Source organism: Linepithema humile, chromosome 6 (genome assembly GCF_040581485.1).
Source record: "Linepithema humile isolate Giens D197 chromosome 6, Lhum_UNIL_v1.0, whole genome shotgun sequence".
Classification (NCBI taxonomy): Eukaryota; Metazoa; Arthropoda; class Insecta; order Hymenoptera; family Formicidae; genus Linepithema; species Linepithema humile.
The window spans coordinates 23,038,503-23,054,912 of record NC_090133.1 but is presented as its reverse complement, the minus strand read 5'-3'; the positions used below and the strand labels follow the sequence as shown (position 1 = coordinate 23,054,912).

The following is a 16,410-nucleotide window of genomic DNA, read 5'->3' as shown; positions in this document are numbered from 1 at the left end:
ATGTGAGTTTCGATACAGTGCGAAGCAAGTGCAAGACAAGTACGAGGTAAGTGCGAGGCAAATGTGAGGTCTGTTTTACCGGCCAGATATTATATTTTTTTGGACAAAAATATCTTTTTATTGGTTGCATAGAATTGTAAATCCTTTTACAGGATTAAAGTGTACATAAAAACGGAATTTGGAGTGCTCGACTTTATTCAGAAAAAAATTAATTACAAAATTAATTTCTATTCTGCTCTTAGGATAATATATTGCATAGGGTTATCTATTTTCGTTTTTTATAAAAGTTCAACAGTTTTAACACGCTGAATAAGTGCAGCCCGAATTGCGGACTGCAGAATAGAATGTTATGGAATTATTAAAATTAGGCTGAAAAGTCTAATGTAAAAGATATTTCTGTCCGACTATTTTTATATACGTGTGCGTCCGGTATCGGTATAACAGACGAAAAAACAACAATAGATTAGTTCCCGGATAATATCAGAGAGGTGCCATATAGCACACATACACGAATTGTACACGAATACTCGATTGTGTGCGTATGAGTCGCGTTTGTCGTCTAACCTATTGTAACGTTGACACTTTCCGTATCTGTCAAAAAAACCGAAAAATAATAATACGGTTAATGGCACGTAAAATATACCCTCATGAAAAAAAGACACTTTCCGTAGTGTTCTTTTTTTCTTATACAGTGTACGTTTCTTTTGCGTATATATATGTGCTTCTATATGAAAATATTTATATAGTATCTAGTGTTTGTGCTGTGCAGTATATATGTCAACAGACACCAAACAGCTAAAAAGGTCAGTTATTGTTTTTTGTAATTTGGAATTGTTTCAATGTCAATTGATATTACTTTTTATTTGTTAATGAGAGTTTTTATTATCAATATGATTTTGAAACAATTGCCAAATAAATAAAGCCAAAGGCAATCTACTCGTGGACTGAATTTTTAACGAATATAGTCAGAGGCGAGATCAAACGTCAGTTGGCAAATTTTTATAAATGAAGTCAGAGGCGATTTAACGTGAGCTGACAATTTAGAATAAATAATGCCAGAGGCGATTTATCCGTGGGCTGGCAATTTTTTATAAATGAAGTCCGAGGCGATCTAACGTCAGCTGACAATAAAAAAGAAAGCCAAAGGTGATTTATTCGTATTTGGCAAATTATAAGAAATATTGTCAGAGGCGATCTATCGTGAGCTGGCAGATTTTAATAAATACGTATTTCTTTTAGTTAGTAATCTACTACACGTGTGGTCTGTTTATGTTTTATCGGATAATTTATAAGATCGTTTAACCTTTTTCTTCGCAATTGAAATTCTATTGTTTGGCTGTATGATGTATATACATACGAGACGAAATAGACTTATACAAGGTGTCTAATAGATGTAAATTAGATACGATAAAATATTTTATTTGAAAAATGTATGTATAATACTATATATCTAATTGGAAAAAAATGTTATATGTCTTCTCTATTTTTATTCTTATGTAATTAATACAAAATAAATAAATAAGTTAATTATTCGATACATACATATACATATTGAATATAGTTATCGTGATACACTAATGAATTCTTACACTTGTTTTCTTTTATTTTGTTTTTGCATTTTGTCGTGCTTCAAAATCGATATTTTAAAAAAATTGATATTATTTATGATAAAACGTATTTTTGTATCTGACAAGAATCAACATATATAGATTTTAAGATCAATTGATACTAAGTAATTTGCACTAATGCTTTTTGTGATTTTTTTAGTTACCATTTTTACATTTTGATTTTGTTCTTTCTTTAAAACGTTCACATTTGACAAAACAACTTCCACAAAATGAAACAATAGCTCGAACATATGTAGCTAATTCAATAAAAAGGAAAAAATAAATGTTTTAAATTAGTTATTGAAATTTTCCGATCTCAATATGTTGCATTGAGTAAAAATGGAGTAAAATTTCACAAAAATTTATGAAAAACTTCTTTAAATTTCTTTTAACGTATTTAAGTGTTAAAAAAGTAGAGATTGCAAATTAAATATACATTACAATATATCTGACACATACAAAATACTTGTATTAATATTTTTGTAGTAATATTGTTATAATTTTTTTACATCAGTTTTCTGTTATTTATCATTTGTTTTCTGCGCATTTGATTTATCCAGACGAACTATGTAATAAGCTGCAAGCTCATAATTAAATACAAAAAAAACGTCTAGATATTGATGATTGGTTTTAATTATTCTAAAGACGAGAGTACCGTAAAGTACGACAATGAAGTTTGCACGATCTTTAAAATAAGAACACATTATTAAAGAAACTGTTATCTTACATTTTCACAATGTTCGTTATAATTTTTACCATGGCAAAGTTTTCCATTGAAAAAATATAAATCTTGCCAGCACTCAAAAAAACAGGTCGAAGACTCTTTTGCATTATGAATAAAAGCATCTTTTGCGATTTCACAGGTACTTCGTACCAAATACTATTATAACTGCAATGTTTTAACGATATGTTAAATTAAATTTTGAAATAAGTTAATAAAAATTTAAAATAAGAATTATAAGATCTGTTATTTCTTACATCTTATCATGTATTCGAAGACTGTGATCTATCAGCTTCTGTCCTTCGAAACTGAGACAAAATAAATGGATTAATTGTCCACCGACATATAGTATATATCTCATCATTTCAATAATATCGGCGTGCTGTTGCGTAATCTGCAATACAAGAAATATAACATTTTAATTCCTTACAAACACATTTCTCATAATTTTAATAAATATATGATTATTTATTTCAAAATAAATAAAATATATATGTGATATATACATGGAAAATCTTAGAATAAAATAAATTCACATACTTGTAATAAGGTGATGCTAATCATAACTGTATTTATCATTATTTGTATAGCCAGCGATAACGAAAACGTATCTTCAAGAAGTTGAGTAAATCTATATGACAAGTGAAGAGTACAATATGAATAAAAAATGTGATAATTTTATAATAATATAAATTAAAAACTATTTTCAAACTTTCTTTTGCTCTAATTTATTACAGATATACTTACTTTAAAGCCTTTTGATGCGTATGCACCGAAAACACTATCAGTTTATGCGTGTTATTTGGTTGAGGAAAAATCTTTACAACATCAGTGTGTTTATATGTGTACATTAATTGTTCAAGCCGCAATCTAAAGTGTTATTATTTACGTGAAATGACACTTTATCAGTGAAACTGCATCATAAATTGTTCTTACCCAATTATAGTGAAAATGCTACAAATATGTTCAATATAAGTTAAGAGCATACAATCATGGGTGACTATTCCGGTCATAGCAATCTCCCAGGCTATGACAGCATGCAAAAAAATATAAAAGAAGTATTTCTTTTCATCAACGAAGTAATATCCTGGATATGTCGATAATATAGGACGGGATTCGTTGAGAGGTAATATGACATCCAACAATTGTGGCATAAGAGACACACACATAAAGAAATATGTGGATGAAAAGCAATACACTGTAACGGATAAAATAATTGCTCAATATGATTGCTAAATTGTAATTTTAAGAAACAAAGCTAACAGAGACATACACTAAGAAAAAAGTATGGTTTTAAAAAATATTTTAACATTACTATATGTTTTTACAAATACAAAATGTTGAATATGGAATTAATATAACTTGTTTATCGCATTATTATTAAAGAAATAATCACACAATTAGATCAATTAAACTAAAAAATTAATAAAATTTTTAACTTAACATTTTTGTGATATTAATTTTCGATATTTTTTAGTGTACATGAAAATGAAAATTACACAGTTTATTCTCACATGAATATCTGAAAGAGTATCGCCTGGCAGTTTCGGCATATTTCTTCATAATTTCATACTCTTCCGGAGTTTCTAATTCATTCCAATTGACAAATAATTGATCAATAAGAATTCTCATCTAAGAATATTATCGATATAATAATTAGAAGACCAGTGAGAGCGCAACAATGAACGAGAAAGAAAGCAAAATATATAATAGAATAAAATAAGAAACCAATATAATGATTTCAAACATTTTGCTGTGTGTGTGCGTGGGTTTAAAAAATATTTTTTAAACATAAATTTATTAATTTATTACAAACTATTACTAAAACATAATTTTTAAAGAAATATGTGATATCTGTCTATTATCATCTGTTGCATTACCGTCATTTTAAGGTTTAAGATATTCTAAATTTCGGCATAATATAAATACTTTTACATGAGTAACGTACTTTACATCGATTAAGAAAACACGTGTACAGCTTTATCAACGTTATGATTGTCAACGCATATGATGTCATAGTTTCGAAAATACATTGTAAATTGCCGTTACATGTATTAAATTTGGCTATCTAGAAAAATTACTGCTTAAAAATTGGAAATTGTCTGTACTGCAATACTTCAGTACTTTATTAAAAATTATAAATAACCTGCGGAACAATCATAGAAAACGTGCTGAAAGTAAGCAGACTTAAACACAATATTCTCGTCTTGAGTGTCTGATAAGGCCATTGACCAGCCAATGATGAAACTTTTTTTACAACTCCATAATATCGATTCCAGTTGGAATTCATTGCGCAGAAATAGTCTTTCATCCTTGACTTTGCACAGTTGACTAATTTAAAAATTTCATATTGCCTAAGTCCACATCCCTCGGTGGGAGCGCAAGAAACGTTTTAACAATTTAGACATCTTATGCATAATACAAGTGCAATCAAACTACAATATTTTTATACAGTAGTTGTATGATACGTTTCTGCACGGATATGAATGACAGATAGTTATTATGGACAGAAACGGAATTTATTCCTTTGACACTGTAAATATAACGTGTAGAAGCACACACAAGCAAAGTCTCATTGATAGGTGAGTCATTTTGCGAGTTTCCCACACGGAACGTATCGATCAACATTATGCTGTATTTCTTGGTCAGTTTTTTTGAAAGCAAAACTTTTCCACTTAAAGATTTCAAAAATTATAACTACGTTTAATTCTTAAACTTACATGACGCATATAGTGTACGCCTCATTTAAAAATTAACCACTAGTGTGATTTAATGACAAACACACCTACACGTCATTTCTCAAACAAGTATTTTCAACTTATCAATTTATGCAAATTTTTTATATTCTGAAATTTTTATTTTTATTTTCACATAATATTTAAATTAGTTGTTAACAATTATTTTTCAATTTTTAATCTTGAATTCTTTTACTTTATATTCTTAACTTTGCATCTTAGTTTTTAAATTAAAGATTCTTAAAACTCCCTGAAAAAGAATTTTTACATGAAATCTACTTTTAGAATTTTTAATTATTACAATTTTGAATTTAAAATTTAAAAATTTAAAATTTAAAAATTTTACAATTTCGAAATTTTTATTCCAGAGTGTAATAGAATAATGGATTTTTCAGTGTTCGGAAAAATCTCCAATATACAATTTTTATATAAATTAAATTAATTCTTCATAAAAATAATTTTTAATAACAAAGTGTTTTTATTTTTTAACACTTAAGAAGTTAATAATTAAGAAGTTAATAAATATTATTAACTTCTTAAGGGCACGTAACATATTCATAATACAATTATTATAATAGAGATCATCTTCATAACCGGCAATTAATGCTTTATAAATATATAAATCAGTCACGTCTATCAAACATTTTAACATCATTACCAATGGTACGTAATATGTAGCTTTTTTGTAAGTAAATGCCAATTTTGGTGAATCATCGGTCACATAATGGTTGTTATTTAATGATATTTAATGATTTTCCAAACTAAATAGATAAATTATAAATTACATATCTGATTAACAAAAATATATTATTGTAACAGAAAAGTCAAAGATGCGTATGTTGCTTTCGATGGGATATTAACACCATGTGATAATTGTAGGAAGCAGAAATATGAGCTACTGAAAAGACGCAAGTACTGTACAGTACGACATCGAAGTTTGTAGAACCTTTAACAAAAGCGCCATTATTAATGAAGCTAACAAACAGTGTTTAATAATTTTTTTTTATTTTACCGTGGTGAAACTCTCCAGACAGAAAATGTAAACTTTGCCAGCGCTTAAGAAGCTTGGTTGAATACTCTTCATCATCACTAGGATAAGCAGTTTTTGCGATTTCATGGACACTTCGTACCAAGAGCTGCAATATCTGCAAAAATATGCAAAATATAAAATATAACGCACAAAAGTTCTTTTTATTTATATACAAATCAATAGCAATTATTCTACATTTTATCGCGCATCTGAAGACTGTGATCTATCAGCTTTTGCCCTTCAGAACTGAGAAAAAATAAATGGATCAGTTCACCAATAACATATAAAGCGTATCTCATTGTTTCCAGAATATCACTGGTATCATTTTGCTGCGCGATCTTCAATACAGAAAATATATTTCAAATATAAAAAAATTATGTAATATATTATATAATATATAAAAAATATAGTTCAGCTCTTTGCAGATTAAACACTGTTTTACAACACATATATTCATATACCTGTAGTAACGTAATGCTCATTCCTAATACTGCTATCAATATTTGTATAGCAAAAGGTATGGTAAAAGCATTTTCGAGAAGTTGTGCGAGCCTACAATAAGATACTAATGTAAATTGAATCTCGTCATTTCGGTGTATCTCTTTATTCGTAAATGGTGACAAATATCGTGTACTCACTTTAAAGCTTCTCGGTGTGCATGCACGATAAATGCAACTCTTTTACGATATGCATCATCGGGATTAATATTTATAATTTTTATGTCATTAATATTATTATAAAATAAATGCTCATACCGAAATCTGTAAGTAATTTACAACGTACATTTTGTTTTCACTTGCATTTAATAAAGTTTTTAATGTATACTTTATTCAATAAATTAGTCTAACCCGACTACAGCAAACATGCTGCAAACATGTTCAACGTAAGTCACAAATATACAATCGTGCGCGACTATTGCGGCAATAGCAATCTCCCACGCTACGACAGCGTGCGAAAACATGTAGAAGAAGTATTCCCTTTCGTCGACAAAATAATATCCTGGATATGTCAATACAATAGGTCGGGATTCGTTAAGAGGTAATAAAATATCTAATAATTGCGGTGTAAGAGACAGCGATAGAAATACGCATAGTGCTATAAAGCAGTACACTGCAACGTAAAGTAATCATTTAACAATCATTAAATTGTATTTTTATAAAGTAAAATATTAAAATGTAAACCATATAATTTATACTTACATGAGTATCCTAAGGAATATCTCCTACCTTTCGTGGCATAATTTTTCATAATTTGATGCTCTTTTGAAGTTTCCAATGCGTTCCAATCGGCAAACAAATGATCAGCGAGGGTTTTCATCTAAAAATATGATTGATTAGTAATCAATGCACTACAATGGAATATCAAAGTATAAAATATTCTAAGCTTGTTAAAAATAATATAATTATTACGAAACAATTAATGTCCACAAAGATTGAAATTTCAAGTCAATGCAGTTCGTGAATAAATGGATTAGATACATGCATTTTACTTTGGTTCGTATTTATAACATTCTTTTGCTTTGTGGTTACACTTTTAAGGATATACTGGCTATATATACACTATTACATAAAAATTGTTGAATTTAAATACAATATATTTATTATTTCCTACTAAAACATTAAACAGATTTAAATTATGCAGGGAGTTATAATATTGCAAATTAATCTGTTTTAATCTTTTTATTATAAAAAATATTTGTAATTAATATTTTTTCTAATTGTTGAAAAAGGAAGAAGAAACGTTTGGATGTAAAAAATTCTTTGAAATTAATTACAAGAAACAAAATAACGAACAATTGCCAAATCGCGGATGTCACAATGAGGTGTAAAATACAATCATATTTTACTGCAATTTTGGACAAATAATTTTGAAATTGATCAATGAATCTAAATTAATTTTTACACAAATACTTGTTAGAATTTCATTAGTATACAAAAAAATTTATTACAAATTTTATTGAACTTGGCTGACAATATTTCTTCTTTGTGTTCAATTTGCCAATAAGTGTTCCAATACATAATTTTTTACAAGAACCAATGCACAAATATAATACATCCTTAAATATCAATCGCACGTTCTTCATATTGCCACGGGTGATTACACACACAATGAAGCGTACTATCCCAAAAGAACAATATGAATACACAGTACTTTGGAGCGATTAAAGTAACACGTGTACAGCTTCACCAGACTCATCGTTGCTAACAGAATTGATGTCATAGTTTCAAAAATACATTGCAAGTTTTTGTCACACGTAGCAAATTTGGCTATCTGAAAACAGTATTGCTTGCAAATTAAATATTATGTTGCACACATACATGTCAGTTATCATAAATGTTATCATAAAAGTTTTCAATTACTTGTGGAACATTTATAGAAAATATGCTCAAAGTTATCAAGCTCATAGCGAATAATCTATTTCTTGGTCTTTGATAAGGCCACTGGCCAGCCAATGATGATACTCTCTTAAGAACATTGTAATAATGACTCCAAGTAGAATCCATGCTTCGCAAACAGCTTTTCATCATTGACTTCTCACAGTTGATCAATTTTATTTTGCCTAAATAACCTATCCTTGGTACAAGGAAAATGCAAAACCTCATGCAACATATCATGCATTATACAGCATGCTACACCTGCGATATTTTCGCATAGCAATTATAGTATCTACGTACAACAGAGATACGTACGACATATATAATATATAGTATATCTACGTATGACAATGAAAAAACCCTATAGACAGAAGTAGCATTTATTTCCTTGATGTATAATGTAAGGGAAATTAGTATGCTAGCTTTTTTCCGTGTAAAAAATACGTATCAATCAGAATTATACATAATGCAAATGCTATACTAGCAAATGCTATACTAGCTACATGCTATGCTAGTCTGCTATGTTCTATCGTATCATAGCGAATAGATCATAGCGTATTGCATAGATTATAGACATTGTAGCGCATAGCATACACCGCACGCATTACAATGAATGACAATGCTTTTATACACAGGGAAAGTATTTTTATTTTCTCTACACTTCTACACTATGTAAGTATAACACAGTGAAGATATAAGTATTTTATGTAATTTTGCTTGGTGCAAAACGTATCGCTCTCAGAATATTCAAGATAACAAATCTCTTGGAATATAGATAACAAAAAATTTTCTTTCTTAAAGTTTAACATATTCTTGAAATTTCTGGTCTTAATTTCAAAACAGCATGTTTTAAAATTATTAATATTCTTATGATTTTGCAGTAAACATTTTTCGCTTAACGTCAAGAACCAATATATGCATAATGATAAATTTTAAAATTATAATTATTGTAACAATTGCAGTATTACTTACACATAAAAATATTATTTCATTGTTGCACAAAAATTTAAATAATTTGATGAAATATGGGAATAATACTGGATACTGACTATTACTCATCATTAAATAATTATTCCACTGTTGCGAGGACCGTAAAGTACGACATTGAAGTTTGCACTATCTTTAAAATTCAAGAATAAGCATTATTAAAAAAGTTGTTATCTTTTGACATTATAATATTATTTTATGACGTTACATTACGATATACGTTCGTTGCAATCTTTACCGAAGTGAAACTTTCCATTGAGAAAATGAAAATTTTGCCGGCGCTCAAAGAAATGGGCTGTAAACTTTTCCGCATTATAAACAAGAGGATCTTTTGCAACTTCGGAGATGTTTGGTACCAAAAACTATTATAACTGCAATATTTCAATCATATGCTAATTAAAACAAATGAAGTAATTACTACAAAATTTATAACTCCTTACATTTTATTACGCATTTGAAGACTATGATCTATTAGCCTCTGTCCCTCGAAACTAAGACAGAATAAGTGAATCAGTTGAGCAGCAACGTATACTACATATCTTGTCACTATTAACAAATCAGCAGTGTCTTGCGCGATCTCCGCAAAAGGAATAAAATTTAATTTTTTACTTATAAGTTTAATACATGTATTATTATTTAATATATAAAATATAATATACAGGGTGTCTCACAACTGCCGCCCAATACTTTAATAGTATATTCTGGAGATAAAATAGAGTAAAAAATCTTAATACAAAAATATCGAGGTTACAATAGTTTTGAAGTTATAAACGATTAAAGATTGCCAATGATATTCTATCGAATCAGTTCTACGAACTGATAGAATTATTATTTAAAAAAATTGAACATTTCACTTAAAAGAGAGAATTATAATTTCCTGTTATAATCATTAATTTTTCAGTATTAACTGATAGCGATAGTATATGTAGTACTCTCGCATACAAGAAACGACAAAATAAAATCAGCTGTGCAGTAAAAATCAATATCACCTGACTTGTAAAAATCAATAACAGTTGATAGATTGGTATGCGTGTAATTACGGGCCTGAGCGCGCCAGTTCTACGGGATATCATTGGCAATCTTTAATCATTTATAACTTCAAAATTATGTAGCCTTGATATTTTTTTATTAAAATTATTTATTCTATTTTATCTCCAGAATATACTGTTAAGGTATTGGACGGTAGTTGTGAGACATCCTGTATAAATATTTTGTATATCTATATTTATATTTCGTATATAAAATATATACGAAAAATAGATATGTATTGGATGTAATGTTAGATAGTAAAAATAGATAAACATACATACTTGTAACAAGGTAATACTGATCGTTACTGTACTTAGCGCTACTTGTATACCCAGCGATAATGAAAACGTATCTTCAATAAGCTCAGCGAATCTATGGCAAATGATATAGTAATAACATTTTTTCTTCTATACTAAGTAGATACTCACTTTAAAGCTTCTTGATGAGTGTTCACTGAGAACGCAACTTGTTGACGATACTTAACATTTGGATAGGGGTGTAAATTTTTTTCAGGGTTAGTGTCTTTATGCGTTATTAATTGTTCAAATCGGAATCTATACATTTGCACAACATTAATTTTACTGTTACATTTACATTATTGCGTTATAAATTGCACTTACCCGACTATAGTGAAAATACAACAGATATGTTCAATATACATTAGAAGCAGGCAATCATGAGAGACTATCCCAATTACAGCAATTTCCCAACCCAGTACTGCATGCCAATAAATATAATAGAAATATGTTTCCTCGTCAACGAAATAATATGCAGGATGTGGCGGGAGTAAAGGACGGGAATTGTTGAGAGGTAATACGATATCCAATAGTGGTGGTATAAAAGACACACTCATAAACATAACTGTGGTCGAAAAGTAGTAGACTGTAACAGATAAAATAATCGCTTGATATGACTGTTAAATTGTAATTTTAAGTAACAAAACAAACAGAGACGTACGCTAAAAAAAGTGTAGTTTTAAAAAAGTTAATATTTTTTAAAATGTAATCATATGTTTTGCAAATGGAAAATAATGTTTGAGAGAGAATCGATCTAATTTATTAATCACATGAATTATATACTACAACATTGTCTCTATTGTCTCTAACACTGTTTAACATTAACTCTACGTTTGTTAAAATCATAAAAATGATTCGCTAAATTAAACGTGTAAACCAAAATATGTTTCAATTTACATAAATTCATTAATATTACTAATGTATGAGTATATGCTGATTTAAATATATAAATTAAAGAAATAATTATCAACTATAAATATATTTAGACGTTGTTAATTTTTTTTTCAATGTATGTAAAAATGAAAATTGCAAAGCTTATCCTTACATGCATATCCGAAAGATAATAGCCTAGTATTTTCAGCATACTTCTTCAAAATTTTGCACTCTTCTGGATTATTTATTCTATTCCATTCTTCGAGTAATTTATCAATGAGAGTTTTCATCTAAGAATACTGTTAATTAATAATAAATTTTTTTTACAATCTACGATGCTATCGACAAAATATCAAATCAATAAACGTACTTTATATCGATTAAAGAAACACGTATATAGTTTTACCAATGTTAGGATTATTAATGCAGAAGCTGCCGAAGTAGTAAAAATACATTGTATGTTTCCATCACATGTAACAAACTTGGTCATCTGGAAATATTACTGCTTGCAGATTAATGCTTCTACTGTTCGTGTTTAAATTTTACTAAAAATTATCAAGAATTACTTGTGGAATAATCACTGAAAATATACTTAAAGTCACCCAACTTAAACATAATAGCCTCGTTCTCTGTTTCTGATAGGGCCATTGGCCACACAAAGATGACACATTCTTAACAGTTTTATAATAACGGGACGTAACGTTCATATTTACCGAAGAATCTTTTGTCTTTGACATCGCACAGTCAACTAATCCCTAAAAATTAATCAAATAATCTCTACATTGTGCGTAAATCTTCGTTTTTAATGCAAAGAATAATTTAAGACTTTAAAACTATCATGTGCAATTTAAATGTTATAAGCCTGTAATATTTTTTCATAGCAATTGCATGCAGCATGTCTTTGCGTATAAATAGATGACAGATAGCAATTATGCACAGAAGTTGAATTTTTTCCTGTCATACTAAATATAAAGTAGAAGGAAAAAGAAGAAACAGAGCCATGTAACTGTCGTTTGACATGTTCCCTACAGAACAAGTTATAGAATACATTCTCCCCCCATAGAATGTATCGACCAAAAAAATGTTTTGTTTTATTCAGTGTTCTTGGAAAGTTTATTCGCGTCGTATGCCCCTACATGCTCCAATATGTTCCAATCTATAGTATACAGAACGTAATATAGTATACGTAACGTAATTAGAGCGTATTGGAGTATGATGGGGCATGCGACGCGAACAAACGTAACAGTTTCTCATTTGAAAGTTATTGATTTATCAGTTTTATGACAAGTAGCACGAAAGACTGAAGACTATTCCTAAATAATTAACTTTATTCGATTATTCAGACACTACTGACAGACACATGTGATCTGAACATAGATATATTACATATAGATAAAGCTTTGTGAATCTTACGCCTGCCAAGATAAAATTATCTTTTCCTCCCTCGTGCATGTGCAATCACGCATTTATCTTCAGAAAACAGAAGTATTTATCCATGACAGCAAAGGATATAACCTAATTTTATGTAAAAGTGCTGTATCCGCCGAGATAAATATAAGAATGCGCATACGCGAAGGAGGAAAAACCGTCATTATCTTGGCAGGTGTTGCATTATAGCAAAAATGGTACAAAGCTCTATCTATATGTAATATATCTATGAATCTGAAAAAGCTATGCTTGATCGGAAGTGTAATAATAAGCCTACTATAGGTACGTTCCACTTGGCGATCGCAACGCTTGTGGAATCATTTTATCTTTGTTTTTCATCGAAAGTTAAAGAAAGATAGATAATGTTCGCGAGCGTTGCGATCACCAAGTGGAACTCAGCCTATATGTGCTGCTATCAGTAAATAAATGCTTCAAATTAAAAATGTTGTGAAAATATAAATCTATTAAGAACTAGTGCATGTAAATGAGATATTAAATTATGATCTCTGTAACATTATAACAATGTTATATTATACATGAATTATTATTATATTATACATGAATGGCTTTTCAATTGTCACACTTATATATCTTTATTCTTCAGCTTTTGCCAAGAAGGGACAATTATCACACAAAAATTAAATTATTTGACAAAATGTAGAAAGAATATTAAATACCGATTATTACTTAATTATTCCATAGATGCGAGGACCGTAAAATATGACATCGAAGTTTGCATAATCTTTAAAATAAAAACCAATATTATTAAAAAAATATCTTTCAACATTACGTAATGACATTATTTTACGATTATATTATATTACGGTATGTTTGTTGCAATATTTACCGTGGTGAAGTTTTCCATTGAAAAGATGTAAATTTTGCAAGCGCTCAGTGAAATAGGTTGAAAAGTTTTCTGCATCACAAACAAGAGCATTTTTTGTGATTTTGGGGATGTTTTGTACCAAAGACTGTTATAGCTGCAACGTACATGAATAATATGTTAATTAAATTTCAGTAAAATTACTACAAAATCTGTTACTCCCTTACATCTTGTCACGTGTTCGAAGACTGTGATCTATCAGCTTTTGTCCCTCAAAACTGAGGCAGAATAGGTGGAGCAATAGAACAGCAATATACACTATGTATCTTATCACTATTAATGTATCAGAAGTGTCTTGCGTGATCTCCGCAAAAGAAATAACATTTTAGTTTTTTCACACACAATTTTCATAAGTTTAATAAAACGTATTATTATTTAATTCAAAATATATAAGAAAAATAGATACCAGGATGGATTTAATTTTAAATCGTAAAATGAATAAACATACATACTTGTAACAAGGTGATACTGATTGATATTGTATTTAGCGCTATTTGCATAGCCAGTGATAATGAAAATACATCTTCAAGAAGGTGAGCGAATCTACGCAGACGAAAGATATTGTAATAACAAATTTTCTTCTGTACAAAGTAGATACTCACTTTAATACTTTTTGATGCATATCCACTGTGAATGCAATTTGTTTACGATAGATATCACTTGAATAAGAAGGTAAAATTTTTCCAGTGTCAGTGTGTTTGTACATTAATTGTTCAAATCGAAATCTATACGTTTACATGACATTAATTTTTCTATTATACTTATATTAATATATAAATTGCTCTTACCCGATTATAGTGAAAATACTGCAGATATGTTCAATATAAGTTAAAAGAAAGCAATCATGGGCGACTATGCCAGACACAGTAATTTCCCAGGCTACGATAGCATGTGAGTAAATATAGAAGAAATATTCTCTCTCGTCAATAAAATAATATGACGGAGTTACCGTAAGTATAGGGCGAGAATTATTGAGAGGTAATATAATATCCATTATATATGGTATGAGAGACAGGGAACAAAAAATATATGCGCTTATAAAGATACACACTGTAACAAATAAATAATAAAATTTGAGCGCTCAATGTGACTGCTAAATTATAATTAAAATGTCAAAGAAATTAGTAACGTACACTGAGAAAAAAGTATAATTTTAAAAAGATATTTTTCAAATATAATAATATATTATTATAAGTACAAAATAATGTTGAATAAATTTAATTTACTTTTTGCTTCATTTGTTTACTACGATATTGTCTCTATTCAGATCGACTTTTCCTTGATTAAATATGTAAAATTTACTCATCAAATTAAAAATATCTACGAAACGATGTTATTGTTTTAAATTACACAAATGTGTTAATGTTATTAACGTATATTTGAGTTAAATATTTAAACTGAAAAAATGATCATCAACTAAATGTATTTAATTACATTAATAATTTTTTCTCAGTATATACAAAAATAAAAATTGCAGTTTATTTTTACATGAATATCGCAAAGTGTATCGCTTGCCAGTCTCAGCGTATGTTTTCATAATTTCATATTCTTCTGGAGTTTTTAATTTGTCCCATTCGATGAATAACTGGTCAACGAGAATTTTCATCTAGGAAAACTGTTAATTAATAATAAGTTTTTTTTAGCACAATCTATGGTGCTATCGACAAAAACATACAATTCATTGATCATAACATCGGCCATAAAATAACTAACGTACTTTATATCGATTAAAGTAACAGGTGTACAATTTTATCAATGTTACTATTGTCAATAAATACGCTGCCAAGGTTTGAAGAATACAATTCAAATCTCCACTACATATAACAAACCGGGCTATCTGAAAATATTACTGTTTGCAGATTAACTATTACTCTCACTATTCATATTCACCTTTTGCCAAAAATGATCAAAAATTACTTGCGGTGCCATTATAGAACATGTACTTAAAGTCACCAGACTTAAACATAATAGCTTCGTTCTCTGTTTCTGATAGGGCCATTGGCCAGCTAAGGATGTTATGTTCTTAACCATTTTGTAATCATAACTGCATGTAAAACTCATATTTTCCGAACGATCTTTTGTCTTTGACATCGCACGGTCAACTAATCTCTAAAAACTTCATTGTGCGTGAATCTCCATTTTTAATACAAAGAATAATTTAAGAAGTGTTATATATAATGCAAATGTTATAGACCTGTAATATTTTTTCATAGCAATTGCAGCATGTCTTTGTATGTGAATAGATGACAGACAGCTATAATGTGTAGAAGAAGAATTTTCTCCTGTGACACTAAATATAACGTAGAAGGAAGCTAAACCCATGTGACTCGTTTTGCAAGTTTCCCCTTTTAGAATATACTGACAGTAGAATGTTGTTTTTTTTTTCTTTACTCAGTATTGGAAATAAAAGTTTCTCGTTTAAGGGTTCGGAAAATTACAAGCTTAT

At 28.9% G+C, this 16,410-nt stretch overlaps 2 protein-coding genes and 1 long non-coding RNA gene across 3 annotated transcripts; 1 reads left to right on the top strand and 2 right to left on the bottom strand.

Annotated features, from left to right (window-relative positions):
- Positions 1-56: 56 nt before the first annotated feature.
- LOC137000840 (uncharacterized) lies at positions 57-950 on the top strand. Its single transcript, XR_010891008.1, has 2 exons — positions 57-693; positions 747-950. It is a non-coding gene; the product is annotated as an uncharacterized lncRNA (long non-coding RNA).
- A 1,102-nt stretch (positions 951-2,052) lies between these two features.
- LOC105672930 (uncharacterized) lies at positions 2,053-12,390 on the bottom strand. The gene is made up of 27 exons (XM_067358117.1): positions 12,220-12,390; positions 12,024-12,143; positions 11,826-11,943; positions 11,105-11,366; positions 10,913-11,038; positions 10,766-10,856; positions 9,896-10,032; positions 9,676-9,826; positions 9,344-9,584; positions 8,454-8,713; positions 8,245-8,364; positions 7,293-7,410; positions 6,942-7,203; positions 6,732-6,854; positions 6,555-6,645; positions 6,289-6,431; positions 6,076-6,208; positions 5,963-6,009; positions 4,475-4,715; positions 4,277-4,396; positions 3,843-3,960; positions 3,265-3,526; positions 3,076-3,198; positions 2,869-2,959; positions 2,586-2,722; positions 2,364-2,496; positions 2,053-2,292 (listed from the first exon to the last, which is right to left on the bottom strand). The coding sequence occupies exons 1-27, from the start codon at positions 12,388-12,390 to the stop codon at positions 2,242-2,244; spliced, it is 3,990 nt and encodes a 1,329-aa protein (XP_067214218.1). The 3' UTR covers positions 2,053-2,241.
- Positions 12,165-16,153, bottom strand: LOC137000837 (odorant receptor 4-like). The gene is made up of 10 exons (XM_067358367.1): positions 15,882-16,153; positions 15,682-15,801; positions 15,453-15,570; positions 14,753-15,014; positions 14,567-14,689; positions 14,417-14,507; positions 14,132-14,268; positions 13,929-14,061; positions 12,367-13,823; positions 12,165-12,198 (listed from the first exon to the last, which is right to left on the bottom strand). The coding sequence occupies exons 1-9, from the start codon at positions 16,053-16,055 to the stop codon at positions 13,773-13,775; spliced, it is 1,209 nt and encodes a 402-aa protein (XP_067214468.1). The 5' UTR covers positions 16,056-16,153; the 3' UTR covers positions 12,165-12,198; positions 12,367-13,772.
- Positions 16,154-16,410: the final 257 nt, after the last annotated feature.

Coding starts and splice junctions, on each gene's coding strand:
- LOC137000837 (XM_067358367.1), bottom strand. CDS start 16,055: ATGTCAAAGACAAAAGATCGTTCGGAAAATATGAGTTTTACATGCAGT. Junction 15,571..15,681: donor GTTACTTTAATCGATATAAA/GTACGTTAGTTA, acceptor CAGTTTTCCTAG/ATGAAAATTCTCGTTGACCA. Junction 14,269..14,416: donor TCAGTATCACCTTGTTACAA/GTATGTATGTTT, acceptor TCTTTTGCGGAG/ATCACGCAAGACACTTCTGA.
- LOC105672930 (XM_067358117.1), bottom strand. CDS start 12,390: ATGTCAAAGACAAAAGATTCTTCGGTAAATATGAACGTTACGTCCCGT. Junction 11,944..12,023: donor GTTTCTTTAATCGATATAAA/GTACGTTTATTG, acceptor CAGTATTCTTAG/ATGAAAACTCTCATTGATAA. Junction 10,033..10,765: donor TCAGTATTACCTTGTTACAA/GTATGTATGTTT, acceptor CCTTTTGCGGAG/ATCGCGCAAGACACTGCTGA.